Genomic DNA, 18,364 nt, shown 5'->3' on the forward strand with positions numbered 1-18,364 from the left:
GAGCCGAAGGCAATCCCAAAAATTAGAGACAGCTGTATTCGTTTAGGGCTTCTTTTCGACGTTGAGACACGTAAAAGATAAAACCTTCCAAACGGGCGTAGCTGTTTGATTTTCACTTAACTGAAACGCAGTTCCACGATCGATTGCGTTTGGCAAATAGGCTCCATAAGAAACAGTAAATATCATTAACCGGTTACAAACATTCTATGTGCGCTAACATATGACACTTGTGACTAATACTTTACAGAAGTTGGCTATATATCGAAACTGAATGTGTCGAGATCTAGGAAACCGAGCCAGCTCGTTTGTCTGGGCTTATTAGTATAGAGGCCCTTGAAAGTCGCTTGTTAAGAGCGGATAAATAGTCCCGGCCGGTGAATAAGTTTTTAAGAAACCGATCATTACTTATAGGGGGTTAGGGAAGGCTTGAGTGAATGGGAGAAAGCCTTCTTCACAGTATACTGATCCTCTTCCTGAATCGTCTCCCGTCCCTTTGACTATTTTACAACAGGAACTAGATTTTCCTCCTCCGTCTCCTACCAAACTTTACCTAATTCATTACTGGCACTGACTAAAAAATTGACCAATATTTCATTCAAAATTCTAGTAAATGCGCTTTTGAAACTACTGGTATGCTGCCATATTTGAATCCCATGCTGAAACTACCGTAAAATTCCGAAAATAAGCCCCTCCATGTATAAGCTCCCCTAAACTCGTAACACAAAAAACCCTCCGTGAAATCGCCCCTCAGAAAATAAGCCCCCCGGGGGCTTGTACTTGGAAAATTGCCCTCAAATACAAAGTAAAGCAAAGCAAAAACGGTTAATTTCCTTCCAACTATATGCTAGCCCAATCGATTTTGAAACGCAAATTTCCCTCCGTACATAAGCCCCTCCGAATATAAGCCCGTCCAAAAATAAGCCCCTCAAAAAGGGCCTTTGAAAAATGTAAGACCCGGGGCTTATTTTCGGAATTTTACGGTATGTCACGTTTAGAGATAAATAGCTGGGTAAGAAAGAAAATAAGAGAAATGTCCGGAGATGAGACTTGTCCGAGAATCAAAACATCAGCTAAGCAGATTTCGTTTTGGGTCAGAAAACCCAAAATTATCGACAAACGGTAGGATTATTTTTTCGACCATTTAATGGTGTTTTGTAGCTAATCCTAAAACAAAGTTGTATCGGATTTTTGGTCTACGAAAAGGGTCGCCCTTAGGACTTGCCACTAGTGTCACCATTCGGTGTAAATATTGGTCTTAAGGTCTAAACACGCATACATAATTAATTCCTTTCTTAAAGCTACTCTAGATTAAATCATGGGAGTTTCTTGCAACCATACCCTATAATCCAAATGACTTTCCTCTGCTCTCCTCGCGTTATCCGCTGTCCAAGTTATCCGTGAATCAAAAAATAACTCAATTAAGATGGAGTCCTTGGTTCAATAATTTTTTGAGAATTTCTGGATGATTCTTCGAATCTTTTTAATGTATAAAAATTAGGGAGGATGTTAAAAATGTTGGAAAAGTTGGAAAATATTGGATTTGGGGGTTGTTAGAAATTAAAATATGAAGTGAATAACGGAAGACAAATTAATAGCAGAGACTCCAACAAGGAGTGCCTCTGATCCCATTAGCGGACTAACTGCTTTATGTGCATACCTTTTCTACTCTTATTTATTTCTTTCCCAAATCACCATCATTTTCCCCGAAAAAAACCAACCAGAATGCCCCCTTAACAAGCGATTTTAAAGGACCCTCTATACTAATGAGCCCAGACAACCGAGCTGGCTTGGTTTCCTAGACCTCGACACACTCAGTTTCGATATATGACAAACTTCTGTAAAGTATTAGTCTCAAGTGTGATATGTTAGCGCACATAGAATGTTTGTAGCCTATTTGCCAAACGCAATCGATCGTGGAACTGCGTTTCAGTTAAGTGAAAATCAAACAGCTACGCCCGTTTGGAAGGTTTTATCTTTAACTTGTATCAACGTCGAAAAGAAGCCCTAAACGAATGCAGCTGTCTCTAATTTTTGGGATTGCCTTCGGCTCCTGATTGATTTCAGATTTGCCGATTTCCGGATGATCCGGATTTCCGGATTTCCGGATTTCCGGTTTTCCGTATTTCCGCGTTTCAACGTTTCCGGTTTACGTATCAACCTGCATTTGACCTTGCAGAGCCGGTTGAATAGAAGGTTTATTCGAGGTTGTAGCTCTGAAATCTCAGTTTCCTGATCCAAAATGAGACCCTCCAGTTAATTTTCTGATTCTCGAGCAAACTTTCACCTCTGAACGGTTGTTTTACCGAGCTATTTAGCTCGAAACGTGACATAGTTTCACCTGGTTTGATCTGTTAGCTTGGGATTCAAAAATCGCCGCATACCAGCAGTTTCTAAAGCACATCTTACTGGAATTTTATGGAGTCCGGCATCTCAGGGATTGGAATATGTCTCAATTTGTGAGTCAGTGCCAGTAATGAATCAGCTAAGCCATACTTTTGACAAAATCTGCTTGAGATAGATCCGTTATGCTAAATCTGAAAATATCGTATTAGCTCGCATACGCGTTGATACAAACGGTCATAACTTTTAAAATACTGAAAACGTACATGGGGTTTTGTATATTATTAATAACAGGTGGTCTATCTTTGCGTCTATTTAGTCTAGAGCTTCCAACTATGTCCCAAAAGTCAGAAATAAGCTTTTAAAACAGGGTCATTTTTGGCCTTTCGCTCCAAGGCAATTAGTTGGGGTCATATTTTGCTTGATTTCGTCTTTCCAGCTAAATTTAGCGGATAACTATTACTTTCAGGAGAGACTAGAGATGTTTACCTATAAATAGATATAAAATTCATTGGTAGATGTTGCAAATCAAACATTTTACAGCGCCGCAAAAAATGCCAAATTTTCAGTTTTCGAGACGTGCAAAATGGCTGTGGCGGGACAAAATACTCGGCGCCCCCCAGCGCGGCCAGAAAATTATTGTGAATCAAAGCAAACCTATTTTAGGTATAGTCTCGATAAAGCCTTTCACTCGCCAGAGTTTGAGGCAAAATTATTTTTCACGCGAAATTGAGTGGGCGGTTTTTACTGAGACAGCCTCTTAACAACTATTGGACGAGGTTGAGCAAAATACCGTGAATTGTCAGTGGCGAGCAGATCAATTATTTGCCGAAGTCGAAGGCTGAGGCAAATAATTTATGTGCCAGACACTGGCAAATCACGATATGTTGTGGTAACCGAGTTCAATAATTGTTTTATCATTGGATCACCAAGTTTGTTTTTTAATGAATATCTTCAGGAAGCGAAGCGATCTGCCTTTTTTCACGCAATAACGTATCACGCGTGGTTTCGTTCACGCATAAGGCAGAATATTATTTGCAGCCAAACACAGTTGGACGACAGTGCGCATGAGCAATATAGTATTTAATCCACTGGAAAAAAGTTAATGAACTTCAAAGTAAAATATGGGTTGATTTCCTTCGTAAGAAAATGTAACATGTAACAGATCATGGATTGTGGAAGAACGTCGATGTGACCAATGTCAACTTTGCTTGTTTTGAGCGAATCATAGGTATCACTTTGTCAGCTGTCGTCGGTTTGAACTGTTAATGCAGAACTTATTCGCTGTGTGATATTCCCTTTAAAATGATGTTTACGTGCTTTGTATAGCTGTTCTTACATTTAGATGAGTGACTGCGGCTGTCGAATATTTACTTACGAAGCCAGATTGTTCCTCAATGTTAAAGGTTTGTTTATATTTATCTTTATTGTATCAGGCGCCTTTGCAACGCCTGGATAACAAAATAAATAAAGAAACAACTGCTTTTTGACTTTCTGTTGTTAAAAGTTGTTCTGCGGCTAAACTTTGTCTATTTTTTACCATTTACCATGAATATTGATTGGCATTACTTTTTTAAATTAACGACTGCTATGCTTTGACTGTTAATAAACATTCTTTCTGATTTCAAAGCCTCTCCGCAGCCATATTGCAGAGCAGATCGTGATTCGGGAATTTTCTGTAACAGTAACAATTTTCTGTAACAGCTGCAACAGTGCTGTTTAACACCGTCAAAACGCTTTCCATCGCAGTGCTCAACAGCCCAAATTTGAAACTGCTGCAGCTCAGTCCTTTCACATCTCTTTTGCAGAGCTTCTTGAATTCGAATCACCTCGATCAATGCAACGCAACGCCTTCTGGGTTACTGGGTTGATAATTGAAAGTGTTCATTGTTCGATGTAGGAAAAAAGCCCATTTTATGAAGTGGCCGTGCCTTGAGGCAGTCCACTTAATAAAATAATTCGATTTCACTGTTGGTAAACAGTTTTTACGAAAGTAGCGCTTGAGTGGACTCTACTTTTCAAAGAAAATTGCGCTAGTGGAAAATTGTGCTAATATTTTTTACTTAAATTTCTGGTATCAGCTTTTATTACTATAACTAGAGTCGCGAAAAGGCGATTTTACTGGGCTGCCATAGAGACCAAGACTACACAGAAATATTGTGTTGTATGACAACGAAAAGTTTACGAAAACAGACAGCCAATTGCCCACATCACGATGGTCATTTGCAAGGGCTTTTCCTCCCGCAACTTCTTAAATTCAATTTTTGGCTCACAGACAAGTAGTTTGTATTCCAAATGAAGCAAGACTTTAGAACATCTTAATTAGAGAAAAATTTTCTTTCAATTTTTACCATTGTAAGGGTGTTGTTGACGTTTCTTGAAAGTATGACGTCATAAGTGACACCAATTTTTAGTAACAACATCAAAAATTTGAAAAAGAGTACGGTGTTCAAAACGTAATAGACATTTTTGCTACACAAAGAAAATATGTATAGTGAAAACCGCATCTCGATCCCATAAAATGGCGTGAAGTTACAGCTAATAATAGAAAATCAAATTTCCCTCCCAATGACCATAAATGGTCAAAGTTAGGGGTATTATAAAAGCGAGAACAATGAATGTATTTGCACAGGAGCAAAGACAAAGTTGCATAAAATCAAAATTGTAGTTTTTTACTTAGTGTATGTGGTGCTATGACGTTTTTTCGTCACAAAATACGTCATTGTGACGTCATAATGACGAATTTCGTGACGATAAACGCGTCATAGCACCACATACCTAGCCTGAATTTCATCCGATTACTTCGAGTCGTTATTAGAGAGTTTTAGATCCCAGTTTACCTCGAACCTCTAACCGCGGTTTGCGGTTCGACGGTCAAACAAAAGTCGATTTAGATTGGCGGTGGATTAAATTAAGGCCGCCATTTTGAATCAGTAGCCATGAATGGCACTTTTTTTCAGTACCCAATAGGATTTATAAAATGTAGCATTTCGTCCGAATTGTGCGTCTGTTAATGGATAAAGACTTGCTCCACAAGATTTTCGTATCATTACGTGGGATGAAACAAGAATTATACGCTGAAAGCTTTCAGGTAAATGACATACGTGAAAACCTACCTCCCCACGTTGAAAACGCACATCGTAAACCTCAAACGTGACGCGAAAGACTTGTCACGTGACCTTCAGCGGTTAGAGGTTCGCGGTAAACTCGGATCTAAAACTCTCTATTACTCCCTCAGTAACGTGTGAATCGACCGGCCGTTAATGCCGTCCAGTGACGTCACTACTCATTCATACAAAAAGTCAAACATTTTCAAGTGACAAACCAAGAAATATTTTTTGGAAATTTCTGCATAACACAGACTGGCTTTACTTTTTTCGATCGGAATTCATGTTTAACGTTCAAATTATCAACTGCATGCAGTACTCTGAACCGGATGTAATAACACAACGATTTGCTTTAATTGAAAAGAAGCTATTGGTCCTTAACGAAGAAGAAAGAAAACAAGGAAACAAGAAAGAAAAGCTAACAGAATCATTACACTTGACGGTGAAAATAGCAAGAAGGTCGAATTACAACATTGGTCTCAGAAACTTGGCAGAAACAAAATCACTGCCGAAACCACAAAGAGGCTCTAAATGAAAAAACCTACCGACTCTCCACAATAATTCTTCGTTCGCAGTTCAATTTAGCATTTTGGTTTCGAAGACCAGGACAGTTTTGCTGTTTACGATAAAGATTATCGAAATGTTTGAACTCCACGCACGCATGCCAGGGATGCGATCCGCTGAAATTTTTCATAATTATACATAATTATGCGAATGTTTAGACAATCAACCAATCAAATTCACTACCCGGTTTTCTGGTAGTGATTACGTCACTGGACGGCATTAACGGCCGGTCGATTCAGACGTTGCTGAGAGGAGAAAACGACACGAAGCAATCGGATGAAATTCTGGCTACTACATATACCCTTAGTGAAAAAAAAAACTACAAATTGATTTTTTGCGGCGTTGTACTTGCTCCAGTGCCAATACATCGATTGTTCTCGAGTTTCACCTTTTTGTGACGGCCGGTGATCGAGTAGCGAAAAAACTGCATTTTCACCAATTCCTCTTCTTTGGACTGGTTCTCGGCTAATTAGCAAAATGGTAGCTGAAAACGAGTTTTGTAAGGAAAAAGGCATATTTTCCGACTAATCTGACGTAATAAAACAACTTTTTTGTTTTTCACTCAAGCGCAAAAGCCAAAATTTGGACTTTTTTTGCGAATCTATTTCGATCTTTCTCTCTCGCTCTCTTTTTTCCCTTTCTTTTCTTTCTTTATTGGCGGTTTTGTAGCCCACTTTATCGCCTTTCTTTTGCTTGAAATTGTGGCCGGCTAAATTTTTAGTAAAGGGGCAAATTTACTTTTCAAGGAGTAGTATGTAAACAGCGAAATTGGCAGTGTATTTTTCCCCAAAATGTTACCTTTTGTTGTGAGTGTAACTCTGTCAAGATTGGTCAGAATATCCAAAACGAGGTATCACTAGAAAGATCTATCTTTCCTGACTTTGTTGCTTACTATTTTATTAGCTTTAATGGAAAGCTAAATGCTTCCAGGAAGGAAGATATGCATCGTTCCATATGGAACGAAAACGACAAGGGTTAAAATACCCCTAATTTTGACCATATATGGTCATTTGGTGAGTAATTTGAATTTCTTTAATTATCTGTAACTTTACGCCTTTTAATCTGATTGAGATGGGGTTTTCAACAGATATCATAGAAATCTATGCAGAAAACTAATATAAATTTTTTACCATTTCTTCCCTGAATTTTTATTCTAATACCAAATTTGGACATCATTTATGACGTCACAACAGGGATGAAATAAAACCAATTGAAAGGTAATTTATCAACCTACTTCCCTGCCAAGTTTCGTCACCTTTGATTCATTTTATTTTTTCTTGTGCCTAAAACTCTCAGTTTTGAGAAAGAGGTAAGAGCGGTGGGGGGTTGGATGGAATCCCCCCTAGAGTTTTTGATATGTTGCAGTATTTCGAAACGATTTTACCTTCAGTGGAAAGCCTTTGATCTTCTCTACGAGCTGAGGTATATTTTATGGGTGGTGGCGCTGCTGGGGGCCTGTGACGTCACCAACAATGGTCGCCATCTTGGATTGTACCAAGAATTAGAAATCAATTTTTTGTGCTTGACATGAAAAATAACACGTAAATAAGCACTTTACATAATTTTAGCCACAAGATTTACTATTATTGTTGAAAAAAAGTTGAAAATACTTGTACTTTCGGTCAAAAATGGCTTGATCACCTCCTACTTATGACGTCTAGCTATAGAAGTGCAACTATTTGGAACAGTCTGCCCTACAATCTTAGGCAAGAGAAATCTCTAAATCGTTTTAAGCAATTGTTAAACTTTCATTTCAGTTAATTAACTTAGATACACGACATTCATGGAAAACAGGTGTAGTTTAGTGTAATTTTGACTAGTATTTTTAAGAGACTCTTTAGATATATATTTTTTATTATTAAATATTGTTATGTAGTTATACTTTATATGTAACAAAAAACCTGATGAATTTTTGACCGTGTTAAAATAAACATTTGAGATTTGAGATTCGATTTGAGATTTGAGACGTCATCTCTCGCAACCATAGAAACTGGCCATCACTGAACGTGACTGATGTGTGCGAGCAATGAACGAACAGCTACTAACTAAAAACATCAGGTTCTGATGTTTTATCCTCTAGGAGATTCCCCCTCCCCCTTGTCCCTTGTACATCCGAGGTAAAAGCTTAGCAAGATACAGACACCAACAAAAACAAAACCTATAGGCCACATTGAAACCAACCGGGGCGGGCGAGGTCCAAAAAAGTATTCGCGCAAAGGAAATTGTATGAATGTAAGAACATCGTTTCTCAGTTCCAGACCTCCTGTCTTCCCGCGGGTGTTCGTTTTCCCGCACAAACGAACAAAAACGGAGTACGCCAAAAAAAATTCAGAGAAATTGTTAGAAAGTCAGTAATTCAGCTGTTTTAACAGCTTGTTTGGAATTTCGAGCAAAAAATCAGAATTTGTCTGAGGCAGAACGAGCCATCAATTCGAATTTTCCGAACTCGTAATTTTAATGTTGTACAGTCGCCTCCCTCAAATGACGGACAGATGTTGCGTCCATTTGCTCCTAGCTTCATGATATGATATTTTATTGTTTTATCAATTTTGTGCGGATAAATAAACAAGTCATAAGTTATGATCTAGGTAAGTTTAGGTTGCCTAGGTAGTATTTTGTTGCGATAACTCCAGCGACATACAACACAACGCAAGATTGCGAAAATAACCAGACAACATCATTCCCAGCCTCATTAATAATTCATAAAGATAATACAAAGGAAATGAATGTTTGCGAGTATTTGAAATCAGATGAAAAACTGCTCATTTTTTCCCTCTTAATTCTCTTTCTAAAATCATTTTGTGTCGAAGCTAATATATATCAAGCATTCAAGGCAGTGTTTCATCACCAGATGAAACACCTTGAAGTTCGTCAAAAATAATCCGCTGCCTGTCGTATTTTCAATACTCTACTCAGTGTTTCATACAGTGGTGAAACAATGCGTCTCGTACTTGATATATTACTTCAAACATTAAGATTCTCAATTAAAGAAAGAATGATGATTAAATAATGCATAAGTAATAAGCTGTTATGAATTCACCGCACATCAAGGCCCATTTTGATGTGAAATAAAGCGGTTGTTGCTATTGTTGTGATAACACAAAGGTTTTTATTTTCATATCTCACACAAGGTTTCATAAAGAATTGGAAAAAAATATGACTACTGAAAGGTTTTAGATACAATATTAAATGAATCTCCTTTTCGGCTTCGCATAATATATTGTACCTTATACTCCCTGGGGCTTTTTCAGGTTTCTCAGCTGTTTCACATGTGCTGAATCTAAAGCAAATGATGGAGAACAATAGATTTTCCCTATTAGGGGCACATTTGAAGTTCGACGTTTAAAATGAGTCCTCATAAAGTAGAAAAGACTATCTAAATACGAAAGAAAAGAAAATGAAATACCTCGGTAAAGTCCGTTTTATCAGACGTTTTTTACTTCTATAATTTGGTCACAAAGCAGGACCTAAGTAATAATGTGTAGAATGCATGTAAAGTAACGTTTACTTTTCTCTCAGAGAAAAGTAAATGTTAGTTTACTTGCATTCTACACATTATTACCATGTACGTGAAAACATAGCATAACTGATAATTTTCATACACTGAATACAGACTCAAAATCTCAGTTTTGCATGCACCTGATCAAACAATTCGCGTAGCACACGCCAAAATAATCATGGGGAAATTGGGTAAATGAAGCAAGGCAGAAATATTTATTACTTTTAAAGCTTTTGGCAGTCCCGTGACTGCTAAACTCCAATTTCCATGTTCAGCTGGTTTTCTTTAGAATCTTTTGTTCTTGTCTTGTGCTGGATAAACGGTCGCAATTTTAGCTCTAACTGGAATATTGTCGGTATCCAGACCTGGTGTTTGACCACGAGTATCAAACTCGATTTTAACTTCGGGTCGAAATATAAGACAGTGCGTGGAACCACCATAGTGGAACATTCCGAGCTGGTCGCCCTTCTTGACTCTGTCCCCCTCTTTAACAGTGATTTCGTTTGAAGAGACCTCTGACATACCGATTGCTACGAAACACATCAATCCAATATCAGGATTATCAGCCATAATGTAGATTATCCCTCGCGCAGCTACCTGGGCCAGGTATCCTTGAGACATGTTGGGTGATGCAGGGTCGTCCTGGATGTTATGGGTCTGCGAGTAATAAGAACCATAAACAAGTTCTGTTTTGTAGATTGTACCCGACACTGGGCTGTGCCATCGGTGATAGCTAGTGGCGCTAAGAAACCCTTGGTAGACGGTTCCACCATGAAATTTCTTGGCCAGGTCACTCTTGTTCAGCATAAAATGCAAAGAGTACCGTTGTCTCTTAATCCAGAAGAAGTCCCTCTTTTTGACGCATGTAGCTATCTGGTAAGGCGCCGACTCACAGGCGTTTGCAACAATGTAATCATCGTCTGGAAATTGTACTGGACGAACTCCAGGACGAAACTCTCTGGTGAAAAAATCATCCCATGACTTGAAACCATAATAAGGGGCATCTGGATCGCATTTAAACTCCTCAACAAAGTTTGGCATTGCTTCCATTGCATCCTCACCAAACCAACCATGTCGAGGATGGTCAGTCAAGACATAGCAAGACTCTGGAGTTGACAGGAACTCTCCCCAATAATTGAGAATGCTCTTGAACAATCTGTTGACTTTGTCGTTCAGGAAGGCAGCAAATCCAGCGGTGGTAGCCATCGGCCAGTTCAAGATAGCATTGATTGGAAAGCCAACCAAAGCAGTTTTGTTAAACATTGGAGCTGTTGTCATGATGTGGTCGATTATTATTATCATCAATTGCCAGGACGGAATTTTTGTTCCTTCTGAAGAGTTTGGGAGTTGATACTGTTGCCAGAACATTTGATGAAAGAACATGTTGATCTCATGGTCGGTGAGAATAGCATTCTTCAAATCTTCGACCGGTTTATGCAGAGGGAGGTGTTTATCTGTAATTTTAGTATCTGTAGATCGAAGTACACACAGAGCTGTTTCGTCGTCTTCAGCGGGTGGATGAAGAGTTAAAAGCATTTCTAACTTATCTTTGTATTTACATTGACACTCGTGGATCACGTTGGCCAACCATTCGTCAGTGACGTTCCAGTCGGCAGGAAGCCATTGACCAAGACGAAACGGCCTGCTGCTTGAGACTGATTGTATTGCGTGCAAAAAGCAAAACCAGCGAAAAAAACTTAACATCATCGTCGCCATCTGTGTGTAAACTTTAGAGTGCAATTTTTAAAATTAGCACATGCGCATATTGATGAGTTGAGAGTTATGCTTGTGGACTGCCCTCTGGGTATTTTTTCGATAATGAAACGAGGGACGTTTCCATACAATTAAATTTTCGAAAATTTTGAAACAGCGACAAATGGTGGAGAATTTTCCCAGAAAAGTTTCCAGAAATTATGGTACCGTTGAATTTTCAAAATTCAAACCATTCAAGAACCGAAAATTTTAGATTTTCCGGGAGCAAGGAGAATTTAAAGAGAACTTCCGGGAAAGAAAAAAATTCGAAAATTTGGGTATACCTCGCAAGGGAGTCCTCTTTTTTGTACATTTTGGAAAATACTGTTCTTTTTGCTCCCGGAAGTTGACGAAAATTCCAACCGGACCTTTTGGTTAAATGGAAAGTGCCCATGGCTTTTAACTCTGAATATGAAAATAATCATGATATTACGAGTGTTATATTGGTGCTGATTCCTCACCATGAAGTAGTTTCCGAGGGAACGGAAGACAGGCTGCCCCCTTGTAAATCAACAATGCGTCAAATCAACAATAGCCTGTAAATCAACAATAGCCTATAGCCTGGGGAGTGAAATGTGAAAAATTAAACTTCTGAAAATCGTAGGGAATTTATTAGATGAGCTTCGAAAATTGTACATCAATAGAACGGTCATCAAGAAATTTTTAGCCGTCCTTGAGTAATAAAAAATTTTGGGCAATATATGCAATATATGCATATATATGGGCAATATATGCTTGCAATATATGAACAGATATTTTAAAGAAAACAGTCATTGGGTGCCCCTGTGTAATTGGTTGATTTCGATCCATGTTATTTATTTCGTTTAGTGGTAATCATGATTGGCAATTAACTTTCTCAGGATGTATTGTTATTTTATCCTGTAATCTGACTGGTCAATTTTGTCTAGGTGGCCCCGGTTAAGGGATCAAAATAACTAGAAATACGTGAATCGCAGAACCTCGCAAAGCTTTGGGGTGGGGGCCCATCCAATGCAAGGAATGGAAGGCTGGTAGAGAATTGGAGTCACCCATGTAACTGAAATACAGTCGATTTCCTTGCGCTGGAAGGAAATTGGACCCTATTCCCCTCCGTGCAAAAAGGAAGAACTGGTGTGGATGTGGTATGGGTGTAAGTGGATTACTACAGAGTAACAATTATTCAGTGGCAGTTGGTTGAGTTCCGGTGACATAAGACTTTACAAATGAGGAATACAGTGTATGAAATGAGTAATGAGTGAATGAAATGGCAGAAGGTATGCTGTAGTGAAAAGAACAAGTAAATGATAGGTATTAGTGGAAAAGTATTGTTTACTGTTATCCAACCAGAGCAAGGAGAATTTTTACAATGTTCCTAATCGATCATTACCTTGACATCTATTGTTTACAAAGAGTAAAATGAAGTGACATTGAAAGACATTTCAATAAGGATGTACATTATGAGAATCATAAAACTAATCAGCCTTAACTAATGAATATTGAATGACGGGGTGTTCATTCGCAGTATGTCTGTAGAAACTGGCACAATGAGTATGTATGGGGACATTATTGGTGGCGCTGTATGTACAGGGAACATACACCTTTGCAAGAGGGAATTGGTATGAAATTACAAGTTATGGTTAAGGTGACCAGTTTCTTAATTCTCTAAATGTGTCAGCGTACATGAACATGGTTGCCACAGTGATTGGTGTTTGAAATAACCATACTTATTACATTGATATGTACAATTTTCCAGAGCAACTGAAATGGCAATGAGTCCATAATGATGGCCTTCATCCTCCCCTTACAGCCATTCTATCCACCCACTTATGATGTTTTGAGCAAGTGACATGAATGTCATGAAAGAATATAATTCTGGCAATGCAACATTGCTCATTATGTGAATTATAAAACTTCTGTATAAAATGGTAGAAACGAAATACATTTGAAAAACCAAAAAGAAAGAGGATGATGCTATTCCTGAACGAACGAAACAACAACAAAAAAACCCTTGCCTTTTTTTCTGATATAGTGAAGATAATTCTATTTCTTCTTTGCTGAGGTGTAACCTGATCATAGGTTAGCTGAGGTGTGGCAACCATGTGCTTCACTAATATTATGAGGTGATGTAATTATGCAGATTTTCTTGCAGAATATAAGGCAAGCAAGAAGAAATTGACTGAAACAACACAGTGGTGTTTATATATAAAGCTGTTATATGTTATGTTATAGTTAATTGGTCTATGTAAATGGTTTGAAGCAGAAAATATAATGGAATTTATTATGAACAGGGATACTGTTGTTAAAAAAACCCTTGAATCCCAAATACAGTCAAACCTGAGTACAACAGTGACCCGAAAAAAATGGTGTGGTGACCGTTACATACAGGGCCGTCATATACAGGTTTGAGTGTATCCTCATCCCAATTATACTCTTTGCTGTGTAAACATTTTCCTAAAGTATTAGTTGAGAAAATTTGACAAAAGGTGAAAACATATTCTGTTAGGTGATTATTTTATTAATTGTCATAACCTTTCCTCCTGGTGAAGTATTAATATTGTTAGGAGGAAAGTGATGTTGACTACTCTTGGGACTTAAAGGCTTCAGTAAGGACTAATTGTAAAGTTGGGAAATACTAATAATATATTGAATTGTCACATACTATGTTCCGAAGCAGAAATGGTAACTGTGATACAAAATAATAGGCTGATTTAGCAACAGAACGGGAACGTCAGTTGACGACTGCGCACGCAAATCAAACAATTGGCTTGACCAATGGCAGAGCCGCAAATTGCGCACCGGAGGTCGAGTTTAGTTCTTTCCGCGCGCTTTCCCGTCGTCAAATGACGTTCCCGTTCTGTTGCTAAATCAGGCTAATGCTTCACTATCAGGGTGTAGTTTCCCTGTGATAATAAATGCTCTGTGATGATATTAATTATTTTGAAAGAGTTGAATTTGTTACTACTAACTTTAGGAATGTACTGTATTGGAAAATGTATCAACTAAATAACACCACAGAGTACATTAGATTGTGCTCCAGTCAGTTCCAAAACTGGCCATCTCCTCCCTCGTTGTACCCGGGGCATTTGCTTGGAGGTATGCTTTAAATGCATAATATTGTCTGGAAATAAACAATCCATTGTACAACAGCTTTCTGATACTTGAGAGATTGTGGTTGTGTTTAGTAGGATTTAAACATTACAGTGGAAATTTTACATTATTGAAACTGCCAAAAACATACCAGGAAAATTGACCAAAATGTGTCGAAAAAGCGAAATACCCGGGGGTTTGACTGGGGGCGGGGCATGGGTGGTTTCAGTTGCCTGGCACATTAGGTGGAGAAAAATTGTACTCTTACCTGAAAGTACGTTGATTATCTCCTTGTATTATGTAGTATTCGTGACTCTAACAATTGTTTAACTATGTTATAGGTTTAAGTTTTTTTGGGGCCCAAAGTAAGTGCACGGCTTATTTAAAACTTACTTGCCTTGAGATGTTGGTCCATTAAATGTCACAAATGGACTAAAGGTGCGCGTATCGAAGCGCGGTAACTTCTGCTAGATTTCATAACCTTTCCTCTTCGCGGAGTCTTTCCTGTAATTGCTTGCTTTTTCCCATTGCTTGTAGTCTTTGAAACGACATTGGCTGCAACACCAAATTTTGTAAGGAACGCACTCTAGAAATAGCAACAAAACTAATTGCAGCCGCTTTTTCTACCGTACCTAAGTGAACGACGACTTGAGGTAATGTTTGACCTTGCCATTTATGAATAGTCAAAGGATATCGCGATGGCAGTGGCAGCTGCTGTCTGGAAAGTCTCTGACCATCACTTTCCTTTGATACCCTAGATCACGCAATACTGCTATCAAAATTGGAAGCATGTGGCATCACTGGGACTGCCCATCAATGGATAACTGACTATTTTCGTAATAGAATGCAATATGTCTAAATTGACGATTCTAAATCCGGCGCTTTAAGACAAATTTGTGGCGTACCTCAAGGCTCTATACTAGCCCCCCCTCTTTTTTATTATTTATATCAATGATCTCCCGGCCTGCTCTAGCTCTAATGAACTCGAATTTATATTATTTGCTGATGACACCAGTATATTTTTTGAACATAGTGACCTGGATGTACTTACCTCCCATCTCAACGATCAGCTCCACAATGTTTCAACTTGGCTAAAAGCCAATAAGTTATCCATCAACGTTAAGAAAACAAAACTAATGATTTTCAGACCAAGGCAAAAAACGTTACCTATCACAATGCAGATTATTATAGAAAATAATGTACTTGAGCAAGTAGATCATACTAAGTTCCTCGGAGTTTATATTGATCAGCACCTTACGTAGTAAAACTCATGTTAATTTTATTGCGGCTAAGATTTCTAAATCCGTCGGGTTACTTTATAAAGCTAAATACTACTCGCCTTCAAAATCTCTTCTTACGCTATACTATGCGCTTATTTATCCACATCTTTCTTACTGCAATTTAATTAAGGCCTCTACTTATGTCGCCAAACCTGCAACGAATTTACGTACTAGAGAAAAGAGCAGTCCGGGCGATCTCTAAGGCTGACTACAAGGCTTCAAGTAAACCTCTTTTTGCAAATTTGAAAATTCTTGATGTGTTTAGTATCTACTTGCTTTCGTGTACCAATATGATAATGACGCTTTACCTATTGCTTTTACTCAAATCTTTCAAACTGGAAATCAGATTCATCAATATTCAACAAAATACTCTGACTTTTACCGACCTCATACCTGTAGAACAAATATTAAAAAATTTTTGATCCTGTTTCAAGGTCCTAGAATATAGAATTCATTACCGAACAACATCAAAAACGCCCCGACTTTTAAGATATTCAAGCGTGTGATCAAACCATTTTTAAGGGTCAGACAAGATACAACCTAAATACCTTAACACTTCATATCTATATTTTTCTCCAAAAACACTTATATACTTAAAATACACGTCTTTTTCTTTAATTTTAAATGCCGCCTAGTATTTAAATTGCCCGTGGGGGGAAATCTCTATTCCTCATAAGCTCGGCTTCTCGGAGATTTCCCCGCCATAGTCACCCCTTCCAAGTTGTATTATCGTTTTAAATTAATATTAATTAGAGTGGTTTTCGTTTGAGTGTCGTAAAACCAAAACCAAAGTAATTACTCTGGCCAATCACATAGGACACAGACAATACATTGAACCAATCAAAACTCGAAGTAATTACATGTGGCTGACGCAAAGCGCGGGAAAATGCATGCGAGGGCGTCACAATTGGCTTTGGTTTTACTTCTGATTGGATGAAAAGGTGGCGCGAATCTTTTAAGCCAATCGCATCGTGTAGAAAGTGCAAAACCAATTACTTTTCGACACTCAAATGAAAACCGCTCTAACGTATTTATTCTAATTGTAATTTATTCTGTGCTCAAAAATAAAAAAATAAAAAATAAATAAATGTGGTGGTATGGGGACAGTCGTAGGGTTTGTTGGTAAAAAAGCAGGGCCTGTGTAGGGTATGAAATGTACGAGTGCTGCAATGGGTAGTCAAGGTAGAGGGCGATCAGGATGGAAGAGTAGTTCTTCCACTACACCGGTGGCACCATTGCACAGGCCCACTTCCTGCCACAAGTTGCTTGTAAGTGTAACTGCAGCACCACGTGCAAGAAAAATTACAGCATCGAGGCCACCAGCATCATCCGATTTGGCATTCTTAGCATTTCTACCTCAATGAAGAGCAGAAATACGAGCTATTTGCGATCCTAGGTTCTTAAGTTTTTCAAAGTTCTACTTTGCCACACTGAGGTTGTCAAAATATAATCGCATTTGCATTTGTGAAGTCACTCATATTAACATGCTGTGGTGTCCTCTGACAGAGTGTCATCCAGTCATCTTGAGTACTCTGACCATTTCGTAAGCGAAGGAGTATTGCTCTAAATTCTTCTGCCTCAGGATTGTTTTCAGCCTGTCGAATATTTTCTGTTAGCATGACCACCGTTTGAAATAGACCATAATGGAATGTCCATGCTGTGTGAGTAAAGAACTGGACTGGGAGAGGGAAGCATAAATAGGCTTATCTCCAACAGGTAGTGGCCCTGCAAAATCTCCAAGGAGCATAACGGAAATCCCTACAAGAAGGTCATTAAGTTTGCCGGTCGCTTGCCGTTAGACGCTTATCGACCTAAGCTAGTGTCTGCTGACCAAGCATCGACATTTCATCTGCAATAAGGCACTGCTTTCCAGAGAAACGAAGTTGGAGACGTTGCAATGCTGTACCTTGCAAGTCATTATTATTATGATGACGAACCGGTAGCTGTAAAGCTGAGTGTAAGGTACAACCCTCAATGTTGTAACCTGCCAAACTAGTGGTTCCTGTGAGTATACATGTGTCTCCTAGAAGGGCTTTATTGCATTAATACAATACGACTTCCCTGATCCGCTTGAGTGAACTAGACACAACAAAAGCATGCGGTCCAGACAAAATTCCAGCTTGCCTGCTGAAGGAGTACAGCGAGCAAATAGCACCCAGCTTGTGTTCCCTTTTTAATCACTCTCTAAACATAGGTCATAGATCCGCAGATGTTACAGCTATCCTTAAAAAAGATTCTAAAGAGGCTGCAAAAAAATATCGCCCATCTCCTTACTCCCAATTATTAGCAAAGTTCTGAAGCGCTGCGTGGGCAATCGATTTTACGATCATTTGAAAGACTTGATAAGTGTACGGCAGCATGGATTCCTCCCAAATTGTTCTTGTGTAACTCAGCTTTTGTGAGTCCTACACACAGCTGGTCAGTCCTTGGATAATAACATTCAGTCAGATATGATTTACCTGGACTTTACTAAGGCCTTTGACACTGTCGATCACAACGCTCTTCTGGCAAAGCTGAGGCTTTACGGTGTAAAAGGTCAACTGTTCTGTGGTTCAAGGACTACTTAACTGAGCGTACACAAAGAGTCTACAAAGGGTGGTTCTTGAGAATGCGGTCTTGAGAATTGGTCTCCTGTAACCTCTGGCGTTCCGCAGGGAAGCATTTTAGGCCCCCTGTTGTTCACTTTGTTCATAAATGATCTGCCGCACGAAGCTGCTTACGCCGTGAAGGTTGCACTCTACGCCGACGACACCAAG

General features: G+C 38.7%; 1 protein-coding gene across 1 annotated transcript; it reads right to left on the reverse strand.

Annotated features, from left to right (window-relative positions):
* Positions 1-9,757: 9,757 nt before the first annotated feature.
* Positions 9,758-11,184, reverse strand: LOC140935247 (uncharacterized). The gene has a single exon (XM_073384789.1). The coding sequence runs from the start codon at positions 11,044-11,046 to the stop codon at positions 9,796-9,798; it is 1,251 nt and encodes a 416-aa protein (XP_073240890.1). The 5' UTR covers positions 11,047-11,184; the 3' UTR covers positions 9,758-9,795.
* Positions 11,185-18,364: the final 7,180 nt, after the last annotated feature.

Source organism: Porites lutea, chromosome 4 (assembly GCF_958299795.1).
Source record: "Porites lutea chromosome 4, jaPorLute2.1, whole genome shotgun sequence".
NCBI classification, from domain to species: domain Eukaryota; kingdom Metazoa; phylum Cnidaria; class Anthozoa; order Scleractinia; family Poritidae; genus Porites; species Porites lutea.

Coding starts and splice junctions, on each gene's coding strand:
- LOC140935247 (XM_073384789.1), bottom strand. CDS start 11,046: ATGCTTTTAACTCTTCATCCACCCGCTGAAGACGACGAAACAGCTCTG.